General features: G+C 36.0%; 1 protein-coding gene across 3 annotated transcripts in view; it reads left to right on the top strand.

The window, feature by feature from the left end:
• The first annotated feature begins 49 nt into the window (after positions 1–49).
• Positions 50–14306, top strand: part of FAM149B1 (family with sequence similarity 149 member B1) — a 52677-nt gene continuing 38420 nt past the window's right edge. For 2 of the 3 annotated variants that reach the window (XM_006218981.4, XM_015251806.3), the window contains exons 1-3: positions 51–292; positions 4204–4308; positions 5260–5389. In XM_006218981.4, coding sequence (XP_006219043.2) covers positions 246–292; positions 4204–4308; positions 5260–5389 — 282 coding nt within the window. In that variant the 5' untranslated portion in view covers positions 51–245. Of the gene's footprint in view, positions 293–4203; positions 4309–5259; positions 5390–14306 lie in introns of all 3 variants that reach the window. The other variant, XM_031682280.2, reaches the window with a different exon arrangement.

Below are 14306 nucleotides of genomic sequence, written 5' to 3'. Positions count from 1 at the left end.
TCGGCGGGAGCACTAGGCGGGTGCCCCTGTGCCTTCGTCACTTCCGCCCCGGGCGAAGCAGGGAGGGCGGAGGGCTAGAGAGGCGAGGGACCCTAGGGAAGTGGCAGTCCGGCGCCTAGGCGACGGGGCGTGACGGGGCTGGAAGGTGGCGGGAGGGGGCCCAGCCGGAGCCGGCGGGAGGGCCAGGCCCGGAGGCCCCCACCCTGGCGTATCTGCCCCGGCCGCGGCTGAGGAGGAAGAGGAGGATGATCTCCAGATACACTCGGAAGGCGGTGCCACAGAAGTTGGAGCTGTGAGTGGACGGCTCACCCATCCCAGCCGGGACCGGGGGAGGCCGAGGCGGGCTGCAGGCGCTTTGGGGACCCTTCCTGATCAGTCCCTTGATCCTTTCTCCTTTCCCAGGGCTGAGGAAAGAAAATTTTCCTCGGAATTCTCTCCTCCCAGCCTTGCCGGATGTTGCCCCTTCTATCTCCATCTCCAGCTAAGGGCATGTTCTCTGTGCTGTCCCAGGACTTGGCTCTCTTGGGCTGCATTTCTTGAACTCAGGGACTGGGTTTTCTAAGGCATTTGCAATTTCGGCGGAGGTTTCACGTCCCACTACCAATGGTCATTCACGACTCTTAAAGCTATTCATAGCTGAGTGCTACAACAAAGTTTAATATGTCTTGTGCCAAGGAACTTGCAAAGCTGCTTACACGCATTAGTTCACTTAGACCTATCAATAAAGATACCACATAGGAACTATTATTTTGCACTTTCTACTGATAAAGATCCCAGGTTTAAAGAATGTAGCATGCTGGAGATCACATAGCCAGAAAGTGGTGGAACTTAAGTACAAACATGTTGTCAACCTGATTCTGAAGCTTGTGATCATAACCATTATACATACTGCCTCCCCTGCAGTTAAGCGTCGGAATCCTTAAGGATCAGTTTGCTTTTAAGACTTAGAAAGCAAATATTTCCGGTTTAAAGACCCACCTCCCACCCCTAGTGAAGCGTTGTAATTTCGCAGATAATGATAATGTCATACACTTATTAATGCTTTACACTTTCAAAAAGACTTTCACATCTTGATCCTTGTAACCACTCTGTAAGATGGGTATGGTTATCCAGTTTTTCAGCTGATCAGAAAAGGTACACATCTTAAGATTATATAACCAGTAGGTTTTGAGCTTGGGCTTTTAAACCCCAAATCCCAATTTTTTTCCTCCACATAGTTATATAATTTTAGCAACCATATATTTATTAATTAAATATTAATTATATATGGTAATAACAGGCATGGTATTTCCAGTCACATCTGGATTTCTGGCTAGACTCTTTTCAAGCCTTGTGAATTTTAGGCAAATAGCTAAACCTTTGAGCCTTCATTTCTGTAATATAGGAATAAGACCTTATCTAAAAAAGCATATCTAAAGTGATGGCACAGGGCTTGAGGCATGGTTACTCCCCGGGAAATGGTAATTTCCTTGTCCTTTCCCACCTTTACTTGGTACAACAGTCATACAAAGAAAATCAGTCTATGATCTTTCCTTGCCTTTCAGAAGCTTATTATCTACCAAGTATAGGATAGGACACAGAAGCAATTTAGATAATAAGCTTTTTACGAACTAGGAAGAAGACAGTCATTTCCCAATAAAGCAAACAAGGCTTAGCTAAAAATCTGCTTTTATAATTAACTCTGACCATTCTGAGAATTTAAAAAATATCCTTTATGGAAAAAACTGTTGATCGGCACTAACTGGGCCAAAATTATGGACCAAGTATAGTTAGGTTACTTGTTCTCTATTGTCGATTGTAAAGATAACTCTGCTAAAGGATGATTCTCTAGAAGCATCAGAATAATGTGACTAATGAAGATAATGAAAATTATATGCATCTGAATAACTATATTAAAAACAATTTTTACTTTAGGTGTTATAATGATAATTTGCTCTGTTGAAGTAACTTTAGTTTTCTCTCTAGTAGTTCCAAATTATAGATACTGAGAAGAGTTTGAAAAAAAGTGATTTTCACAATACAGCTTAACATTTTGAAAATGATACATCTCAAGCATAAATGTATAGTGAATAATATAATGACCTATTTGTCACCTTCATTCAACAGTTATCAAAAGTTTAATATATTTGCTTCATCTTTCTTCTGTATTTTTTCAGCCTCTCTGTCATATGTGAAATAAGGAAGGAAAACCCCAGACACTATTTCCCCCCATATCCTTCTTTATGTATTTCTAAAAATTATAGACATTTTCTTATGTAACCATAAGGGTATGATCAAATTTAATACTTCTTTGGTTATCTAACTGTCACTTCATAACCAGATGTCTTCGACAGACTATAATTGTCTTAAGTTTCTATTTCTTAGCTGGAATTCACATTTCTGATACCCACCACTGTCTCAAAGACAAGCTTTTGGTGTAGGATCATTGAATGAGAGAAGTACAAATAGCTCTGCACAAATCCATCCTCACCATTTAAGAAATAATTTAAAGTACAAGCTCTGCTGACTAGGTTTTTAGATTTATCTTTTATATATAAAAATGATACAAGTCACTGAAATCTCAGACTACTCATTTGCTCTAAGAAGCCTCAGACTACCTGGATTTGAATCCTGGCTCCATCACTTTCTAGCCATATGACCTTAAGCAGGTTACTTAATCCTTCTGTGCCTCACTTTCCTTTCCTGTGAAATAAGAGTATTAGATTTCTCATGTACATTTGCATATTAAAGGCCCTGGGAAGACCTCTTGTAAAGATATCTGTGTAACTTTCTTTAATGTATTATGTTATTTGAGTGTAGAATTTTGTGCGGAAGGAAAGTCTACTATAGATGATTAGAACTGGAACTTACAATAATTGACCCCATAGTTTATTCTAATGCACATGTTAAACTCTGTAGAATAGCACTGTCCAAAAGAAATATAATAGAAGCCACAAATATAATTTAAAAATTTCAGGTAGTCACATTAAAAAATAGTATAAATGGGTGAAATTAACTTTACCTTTTTATTTTCAAATAATTATGGACTCACAGGAAGTTACAAAAATAGTACATAGAGTCCCATGAACCCTTCCCCCAGCTTCTCCCAGTGATGACAACTTATGTAACTTATTTCAAAGCCAGGAAACTGACACTGATACAGTACTGTTAAATAGACTATAAACCTTACTCAGTTTTTGTCAATTTTTATATTTATTTCTTTGTGTGTGTATACGTGTACATAGTTCTATGCAATTTGGTCTCATTTATAGATCTATGTAACTACTAGTACAAACAAGACAGAGAGCTGTTCCATCCATGCCTTTCTCCATACCTTGGTAATCACTAATCTTTTCTCCACTTCTATAGTTTTATCATTTGTGAATGTTTTATAAATGGAATCATATAGTATGTAACCTTTTGAGCTTGGCTTTTTTCACTAAGTATGATGCCCTTGAAATCCATCCAAGTTGTTACATGTACCAGTCCACTCCTTTTTATTGCTGAATCATGTTCCATTGTGTGAATATACCACAGTTTAACCTTAGTTCACCTGTCAAAGGACATTCCAGTTGTTCTAATTTTTTTTTTCAGTTATAAATAAAGCTGCTGTGAACATTCGTGTACAAACTTCTGTGGGAACAGAAATTTTCATTTCTCTGGGATCAATGCCCAAGAGTGCAAATGGCTAGGTTAGGTCTAGAATAAATGCATGTGTTTAGTTTTCTAACAAATTGTGGAACTATTCCAGAGTGGCTGTACAACTTTAATATTCCTACTAGTAATGTATGAGACATCCAGTTTCTCCACATCCTTGCCTGCATTTAGTGTTATCACCATATTTTATCTTAGCTGTTCTAATAGGTGTGTGTTTATATCTTATTATATTTTCAGTTTGCAGTGAAATTAATTTTAAGAATATATTTGATTCACCCAAATATATCCAAACTATTATCATTTAAACATGTAATCAAGATAAAATAATTAATGATATATTGTACATTCTTGTTGTACTAGAACTTAGAAATTCTATGTGTTTTACACTTAAAAGTGCATCTCATTTTCAGCTGACCACATTTTAACTGCTAGTGGCTAATGGCTACTGTATTGGACAGTGCAGTTCCAGGACAGCAAGAAGGAGGTGGACTAACTTGTAGATCAAGTTACTGAAAAGTTTATATTTTATCTTTACAGGAAATATAACTTTGATTTTCTCTTTCACAGGAAAGGAATAGCAAAACATGCTCTTAATCATCATCCCCTTCCAGAGCAGCTGGATGAAATTTCCTCTACCAATGACAGCCATGAAAAAGACATAAGTTCCCAAAGGTAATAAAACAGAGTGTACTTGCTTGTGTATTGCACTTGATAATAACAAGTTTTCTTTTTTCAATCTTAGGATTGGTATCAAGCCTTGTACTAATGAAACAAAACAAGAATTTTTTTTATCACATTTTCAGTACCCCTCAACTTTCATTTTGGAACAGCTAATGGAAACATCATACTTATTTTATAACTTTTGAAAAACGGTATTATGAAGTAGTTAAAAGCACAGACTCAGGAGGAATCCAACAGATCTGATTTTTAATCCTGATTTTGCTACCTATTAGCTGAGTAACACTGAGCAAACCACTTACCTGATAATAGTATATCTTAAAGCGTATTGTGAATATAAATGAAATAAAGTATAGTAAATGCTGAGTAAACATTAACGGCAGTTATTATTTTAAAAATAGAACAGAGGAGACTAACTTCTCAGAGGGTTCTGAGAAACAAAGTGTGGTATCATAGAAAAATTATACTCTTAAGACCCAGTTTCAAAACCTAGAACTAAATTTCAGATTCTTTGTCTTAAAAAAGGAGTTGAGTTCTACATCACTAGGTTGTTGTGAGGATAAAATGGGGTTACTATCTGTAAAAGTGCTTGGTAAACTGTAAAAGTGCCATATAAGTTTAGACACTATTAATACTTCTGAAATGTCTGTAGTTTGCAAGGGTAGAGGTTGTAAGTGGAATGTTAAAGTATTCATTGTAGACTAGAATCCATAAAGTATTATTAAACTAGAATTATTTAGAATAGCTGCCATCAGTTCTCTAGGAATTAGGTTGGACTTTTCCATGATGCTTACATTTCAAGTTCTTTACTTATTTTTGCCTCTGTGGATGTATTTGTATACATGCTTATCACCTAATAAAATGCTAAGTAATTAATGCTGCAGAAACTTGAGGAAATATAAGAATTTTTCTGTTTTCTCTTCTCCTTCCAAATTGTGCATTTAGTGAGTCTGACATCACACAAGAATCACCTTTTACATCAGCTGACACTGGAAATTCAAGGTCTGCTTTTCCAAGTTATACAGGCACAGGGATCTCTACTGAAGGCAGCTCGGACTTCTCCTGGGGATATGGTGTGAGTTTTATGTTATTGGTCTGACGGAGTGCTTGGGAGACTGTTCTGGGAGTTAGGATTTGTCAATTTTGTCAGTATATTTCATTCCTTCCTTCTCCTACATTGTTTCTTTACCCTTTAAAATGGCCGTAAAGAAGTATTAGTCTTCACCCTCTTTCAGTATTTACTGTTTTATGGATGTAGTAGTTGATCCTTAGAGATGCTTAGTGTTTGGCTTAAACAATTGCAGGTTGTTGTGGATCTGGGTCCTGGATCTGCTCCTTTTGCTGTGTCAGTCCACTAATGCAGACTCCACTACTAATACCTCGTTATTTAAAGTGTTTTTGAAAGTTTATTACTAAGCCATATAGACTTGGAAAATGTTTATGATATATTGTTAAGTGAAAAAAGGCACCTTAAAAATAGTATGTACGATATGGCTCTAATTTTATTTTACATATATATACACACATATATATATATATATATATATACACACACACAAACCCTTGAAACCTGAAATGACTATTTGCCAGTTAAATAGCAGATATCAGTTTAAATGGCAAAAACCACTAAAGCTATTTCAATTAAAAAATAAGGAACCAGACAGGAATTCTTTTTTACAAATTTGATTTCTTTGCTAACTTTGTACATTTTAATTTTTTTTATTTTTACCTTACATTTGTCATTATACACTATCCAGGGCCATTTGTTTTTCCAGTTAACGATAGTTCTTTAATAGTTGCATAGCCATTGTTATTACAAAAAATTTGCATTTATAACTCTGTATATATATTTTACATAAATATAACTATATCTGAGAATAAATTTGTAGAGGTGGAATGCTGCTCAAAAGATATATGCTTTTGTAATTTTGAAAGTTGTTAACCAAATTTACCTCTGTAGAAGTTATTCAAACCTACATTCTCACCAGGAACATATGAAAGGGCCTATTTTCCTGCACTTTTGACCGAAACAGTGAATTATCAAACTTTTTCATGTTTGACAGACTTTTAAGTTTTTTTAAAAAGGTATCTGATGCAGTGGGGTTGGTTAGAAAAAAATGTTGCACAGCTTACAGAAAATTGCATAACCTACATTTTGTGTGTTCCTACATGCATGTGTGTATGTGTGTGTGTGTATGAAAACAGTACACAGATCAAGATATAGACAGTCAGGACCCCCACAAAGCTCCTAGATGCCTTCTCCCAACCCCAGAGATAATCACTATTCTGACCTCTGTCACCAGTTTTACTTGTTCTTGCCCTTCATATAAATGGGATCCTACAATATGAATTCTTTATATCTGGCTTCTTTTGATCAGCGTTGTTTGGAGAGTTCAGACATGATGTTGCACATATTTGTAGTCTGTTAATTGCCTATTTATATTTCATACTCATTTATGTATTTGCTTATTATTTTCAAAGTAATTGGTAGCAGTTCTTTATCTTTTAGATTAGGGGTGGTAGGTGTACTTTATCTGTAAAAGACTAAATAGTAAATATTTCAGGCTTTGAAGACTGGCAGGACCCTCAGCTCTCAGTGAGAATGCAGCCACAGGCAATATGTAAATAAATGGGCATGATGGTGTTCCAATAAAATTTTATTTACAAAACAGGCTGTGGGCTGGATTTGTCCCACTAGCCATAGTTTGCTGATCCCTGTTCCAGATACGTAGAGACTCTAAGGTAGCTGCGTTATATCCATTCTCCCTATAGAACGACAGAACTTTTGGTATTGTACCCAGTTGAAAATTTATTTACTAACCTCTACTACAGGTAAAGGTAGCTAATGAATTGTACAATAAGTCAGGAGATGGGGCTTTCTGGAATGCCATTTTTTCCATTTACCCCCTTACTCCTAATTACTGCCTGGAACATGGAACTATAACTAAAGGTAAAACAGCCGTCTTAGACCATAAAGCATCATTGAGGATGGAAGTGATAGAAGAAATAGAGTCCTTGATATCCATGGAGACATCACATCAGCTTTTTAATGCCTACCCCTAGATTAATTTTTTATGAGAGAAAGATAAACTTTTATCTCTTGAAGCCACTGTTACTGTTTTTGTTAGTAGTAACTAAATGCAATTAATCACTGATATACTCATCCTTTATTTTTTTTTAGAGGTTTAATTTTTTAGGTTTTTTTTGGGGGGGGTTAGATTTATTTATTTATTTTTAGAAGAGGCACTGGGGATTGAACCCAGGACCTCGTGCATGCTAAGCATGCACTCTACCACTGAGCTATACCCTCCTCCTCTTTATTAAATGTATTGCAAATATCTTTTCCAGGTATGTGGCTTCTGTAACTTTCACAATTTCCACACTTGTGTCTTTAATCCCCCTGGAATTGTTTTTTGTATGTGGTATATGGATCATAATTTTAATTTTTCATTCAGACAGTGAATTGTTTCAGCACCATGTACTGAGTAGTTCAGGATTTCTAAGCAAGTGCATTTTTGGCATTTTGGGTATGGCTGTTGTACAGAAGTGTAGCAGGATGTTTAGTATTCATGTTCCCTGCCTATTAAATACCTGTAGCACCCCCTGGCCATTATGATCACTAAAAATGTACACACGTTTCCAACTTCTTCCATAGAAGGCAGTATCATTTCCAGTAGTATTGTTGCATCCTTTCCCCACTGATTTTGCTATCTTACCTCTGTTATAGATTAAGTTTTAAAATATGAAAGGGTCTTTTCCTGGGCTCTCTAAACTGATCTAAACTCAGGCTAATACAGCTGGTTTTAATTAAACTATAGCTTTATAATAATCCATAAAATCTGATAGTGAACTCTAACTGCATTGTTCAGTAACTGCCTTGGCCAATCCTTTTCATGTATGTTAGAATCAGACTTAAATTGCACAGGTCAACTTGGCGAGGATTGCTAGCTTTATGATACTGAGTTCTCCTGATTTGGAATCTGTTAAATAAAACTTTCCATTTAATATCCATTTCTTTAAGGCCTTTTAATAATTTTTTATAATTTTATCCATAATGGTAATGTACATTTGTTGAAGATTTATTCCTAGGTACATTGCATGGTATAATATTAAAATTTATATTTTTAATCTATTTGTTGCTAGTATATAGGTGTAGAATTCCTTTTTTTTAAGGGAACAGCATTCTAGGTAATGTTGGCTTCTGGGAGAAATTTACAGTCTTTGCCATATTTTTAAAACTTTTGATATTAAATTTAAATGTTTTTCTTATCTTGTAGAATACTAGATCAAACTTTCATTGGATTTATTTTTATTATTTACTACAATATTCACACAAAGTTCACTCTTTTAAAGTGGTTTATATTCACAGAGTTGCACAACTGTCATCACTATCTAATTCCAGAACATTTTCATCATCCCAAAAAGAAACCCTGTCTCCATTAGCTATCACTCTCCATTCCTCTCTCCACTCAGCCCCTGGCCACCACTAATTTGTTGTTTGTCTATATGGATTTGCCTATTCTAACATTTCATATAAGTGAATCATGCATTATGTTACCTTTTGTGTCTGGCTTATCTCACCTAGCATATAAGGTTTCCATGTTATAGCATGTGTTGGTAGTTCTTTTTTATTAATGAATATAATTCCATTGCATGGATATACCAAACTTTGTTTATCCATTCATCTGATGATGGACATTTGGGATGTTTTAGTTTTGGGCTGTTATGAATAATGCCACTATGAACATTTGTATATAAATTTTTCTGTGGACACATGTTTTGAATATTCTGGGGTATATACCTAGGAGTGGAACTGCTGGGTCACATAAAAACTCTATGTTTAATTTTTTGAAGGATACATTTCTCTTTGATATTTATACCTATAATTATGATTTTTTCAAGGTTTCCGGTTAGTATATAAATAATGTTGATATTTTCTTTGTATTACAGAAACATTTAATTGCAGATTTCACATGTATGTCAGAGTAGGTAATTCCTTTGAAATCTATTATTTTGTTAGTAAGGCGTGTCTTAATGAAAATCAGATTTTGTGATCAAAGTTGCAATTACTGCATATTGTGTTTTCTTAAAAACCTGAAACAACCTCAAACTTACAGAAAAGTTTGTAAGTATAGTAAAAAGAACAGTCATTCCTCCATATCTGTGGGGGATTGGTTTCAGGAACCCCCATGGATACCAAACTCCACGGATGCTCAAGTCTCTTATATAAAAGGGTGCAGTATTTGCATATAACCTACACATATCCTCCCATATACTTTAAATCATCTCTAGATTATTTGTAATACCTAAGACAATGTAAACATATTTTACATTTACAAACCCACGGGTATGAAGGGCCAAATGTTTTTCTCCTGAACAAATGGATAGTAAGTCACTGACATGATGCTCCGTCGCACCAAATATTTTAGTGTGTATTTCCTTCAAACAAGGACACTGTATAACTGGAGTACAGTCATCAAATTTGGGAAATTAACACTGATATATTGCTACCGTCTAATCCATAGATTGCATTAGTTTCACTAGTTGTCCCAATAATATCCTTTATAGCAAAAGTCATATCACATTGTCATGTCTCTTTAGTTTCCCTCAATCTGGAACAGTTCTTCAATCTGTGGTATCACACAAATGAGCCTGTTTTTCTCATCGCATTGTTGTGTGGCACATGATTCCATTTGTCCCATTACTGATGATGTTCACTTTGATCACTTAATTAAACTGGTGTCTTCTACCTTATTATTTTTTTCTATTTGTATTTAGAAGTATTTTGTGGAGAGGTACTTTGAAATTATGTGGCTACTATCCTATTCCTCATCAAACTTTAAGTTTATGAATTTATTTATATCAATGTAGACTCAAGGATTCCTATTTTGTTCACTATCATTATTTATCTTAAATTAAGTTCATATTGTCCTAGAGTTGGCCAGTAGAATTCCCTCAGGCTGGCTTCTGTGCCATTTTGACATGTTCCCATCCTTCTTTGAGTACTATTTTATCTCTGCTCAGCCCTGGAATCAGTCACTTCTCCAAGGAGCCCTGGTTCCTTTTAGTGCCACATTTAGGAACAAATATTTGGGTGCTAAGTGTGCTCATTGTTTTTCAGGTGTCACTCATTCCCAAACCCTCCCAGTGGACAGAACTAGGGAGTAAAAAGTATTCCTACTACTCCACTCTGAAATGACAATGTTCATTCTAGTTTTTCCCTTTTCCAAATCTGTAATTTCTTTATCTGACAGTGAGCAACCTGGCTCCCATTATTTTTAATATATTTACTTATTTGATTAATCTCCCTGAACATAACCAGTTTCATACTACTGCCTCCTAACCTCTCCAAATGCCCTTCTCACTCCACAGATGTCTCAGCACCCTATGCTGGGTCACTGCCCCCTCTACTCTCCCACCCACTGAATGATCTCATCCTGCTCAGAGTCAGACACCTAATGTTGTCCTGGCCTCCACATAGACACCTTCCTCACCCTGCTTGGACTGTCACCCAGGGTGGGGCTGCCTACTCCAGCCCCACAGGGTAAAAACCATTCTGGTTCCAACATAAGCTGGCTGGCCCCCCACATGGACATTCTTCTAACCTCACTTGTGCTCCATCACTTTGCAGGGCACCCACTGTGGCAGATTATATTTTCGAAAGTCATGCCAATATATTTCCTATCTGACATGCCTTTCTTACAAGATACTGGTACTCCTCCACTGAGGAGTTCTTTCCCTTTGAACCTGAATGGACCATTTAACTGCCTCAATCAGTAGAATGCAGTAAAAGTGATGCTACATGATTTTCTAGGTTAGAAAGCAACACAGCTTCTGCCTGGCTATTTCTGTTTCTCTCTCTCTGGATGCTTGACCTTGGAATCTAGCCACCATGGTGTGAGAAAGTTTAAACCACATGGAAAAGTCCATGTAGAGAACTACTGAAGCCCCCCAGCTGAAAGCCAGCATCAATTGCCAGACATTTGAGAGAATGCGCATTCAGATGCTTTCAGCTCCAACCTTAAGAGCCTTTCAACTGATATCCCAGATGTTGTGGAGAAGAGACAAACCATTCCTGTCATGATCGTTGCAAATTCCAGACACATAGAAACCTGGAGGGATGATACATGATTATCGCTATTTTGAGCCATTCAGTTTCGGAGTAATTTGGTACACTGCCAAAGTAATGAGAACACCCCTCTCACACTGCTCAGGGTCAGAAAAACTGCTTAGATGTTCTCATCACCCCTCTTGGGCTCCCACCATACAACAGGCCATCTTCCCACACAGATGCCCTCTTTATCGTGCTTGCATTCCAATTTCTTACCAGGATGCCCTCCCAGGAAGATGCCTTCCTTATTCTCTTCTGGCTTTGAAACCCCATGCTGAGTGTCTGTTAAAGCGTTGGTTAACAGGCAGCACACAGCTACAATCCATGAGAGAAAAAAACTCATAAAGTGAGCCCATTTATCCTGGCTCCCTGTCTGGGGATAATATTCTGACTATGGAATTGTGAGCTAGAATCCGAAGCTTGGTGGCCCCATTTTGCTGAGTAACGGAGATCAGAGTTCAGGGTAGATGAATCTGCAGGACATAGGGAGATAAAGAACACCAGAAACTAACTAAGTGGGTAAATATAAAAGTCTGTATATTTTGGTGATTTCTCTAAGGGATAAGTGACTGATTAAAGCAAAAAATGTGCAAGATGGAGATTATATTTGTAGAAGTAAAAGCTGAGATAAATACACCTCAAAGGATGAGTGAATATAAATGGAATTATTGTTATATGGTTATTACATTTGTGAAGTGTCAGGTATCAAGAGAGGAATGGGAAGTAATAAGAGGGAGGTATGAAGTGGTAAAATATTGACTCTTAACTAGACTTTGATAGGTTAAGAATGCCTATTATTAGCCATAGAGCAAGCATTTAAAGAATTATAAGAAGAATAAGCTAAGATGCCACTAGGGGCAATAAAATGGAATACTAAGAAATATGTGATTAACCCAAAATAAGGCAGGAAAGGAAAAGAAAAAAAAAAAGAAAAGAACAAGGACAAGAAAGGATAAAAAAAAAAAAGGGTGAGGGGGCAAATGGAAAAGAAATAGCAAGATGGTAGATTTCAACCTAACCATGTCAATAATTAAATGCAAATGGAATGGATAACATGCAGAATGGATAAAAAAGCAAGAATCAACTGTGTACTATATAGAAGAAATGCACTCTAAATATAAAGACCAATAGGTTGAAATTAAAAGGATAAAGTTATACCATGCACACAGTAGGCTGACATGGTTATATTAATATGAAACAAGATAAACTTCAAGACACAGAGTTGGTCACTGGGAAAGAGGAATATTTTTTAGTGATAAAAAGGCAGCCTATCTTCGCTGAGGCTGCTGGAACAGAATACCACAGACTGTGTGGCTTAAACAACAGACATTTACTTTCTCACAGTCCTGGAGGCTACAAGTCCAAGGTTAAGATGCCATCAGGGCTGGTTTCTAGTGAGGCTCCTCTTCCTGGCTTACTGCATCCTCACATAGCCTTTTTCCTGGACACATGCACAGGCAGAGAGATTTCTGGTGTCTCTTCCTTTCCTTGTAAGAACACCAGTCCTATCAGATTAGGGCTTTACCCTTATGACCTCATTTTACCTTAATTTCCAACTTAAAGGCTCTATCTCCTAATAAAATCATGTTGCAGATTAGGGCTTCAACATATGAGTCTGAAGAGGACATAACTCAGTCCATAACACAGCATACCAGGAAGATATAATAATTTACTTCTGAATAAGTAAATATCTACTCGTGTTTCAAAATGTATGAAGAAAAACTAATAAAACCAAAAAAAGGACTTGGTGAATTCACAATTGTTAGAGATTTTAGTTATTAGTAAAACAATTAGAAAATCAGTAAAAAAAAACATAGAAGATCTGAGGGTAGACCCAACAAATGCAGAGTACACAATATTCCCAAGTGCATATGGGATGTTTACAAGGATAGACTGTATGGCAAGCCATAAAATGTCTCAATATTGTTCAAAAGATTAAATCTTACAGAGTATGTTCTCTGACTACAACAGAATTAAATTGGAAATCAGTAACAATAAGATACCTGGAAAAATCCCCAAATATTTGGAAATTAAACAAAACTATTCTAAATATTAAATTACAAGAAAAATTAGGGGGTATTTTGAACCACATGGTAACAAAAACATAAAATATCCACATTTGTGGCTGCAGCTGAAGTAGTTCTTATAAATAAGTTTGTAGCTTTCAATACCTATTTTAGAAAAGAACATTTTTAAATAAATAAGCTAATTTCCTAGGTTAAGATGCTAGAAAAGGAGAGTAAATTAAACCCAAAGTAGAATGAAAGAAATAATTAAAAGCAAAATCAGTTAAACAGAAAATAGATAAATAAAAGAGAAAATGAACAAATCCAAGAGTTGATTCTTTGAAAAGATTACTAATTAATAAGCACTGTAGTGATAACAGTCAAGATAAAGCAAGAAAATACAAATTACAAATATCAGGAATGAAAGAAAATTTATCACTACAATTCCTAGAGACATTAAAATAATATTAACAGAATATAAAAAATTTTATGCCAATAAATTCTGTAACTTAGATGAAATGGACAAATTCCTCAAAAATATGAACAGCTGTAAAACCCCTAAAGAAACTGAATCAAGCAACTCTTACAGAGAAAGCTGTAGGCCCAAGTGGTTTCACCTATATGAATTCTATCATACATTTGTGGAAGAAATAACAGTTGCACAAACTTTTTCCAAAAAATAGGAACATTTTCAATTCACTTTATAGGCCAGCATAATATTGATGCCAAAACCTGACAAAGACAATATAATAAAAGAAGATTATGAGGTGGGACTTCTAGTATGGCAGATTGAGTAGCTTGACAAATCTTCCCCCAAACCAACAATAAAACTGGATATAATGGCCAAGAGCAACCATTTCAGGGTTCTAAAAATG

The sequence above is a fragment of the Vicugna pacos genome, chromosome 11, assembly GCF_048564905.1.
Source record: "Vicugna pacos chromosome 11, VicPac4, whole genome shotgun sequence".
NCBI lineage: Eukaryota > Metazoa > Chordata > Mammalia > Artiodactyla > Camelidae > Vicugna > Vicugna pacos.
The sequence above is the reverse complement of the archived record's forward strand: the minus strand, read 5'-3'. Positions and strand labels throughout refer to the sequence as shown.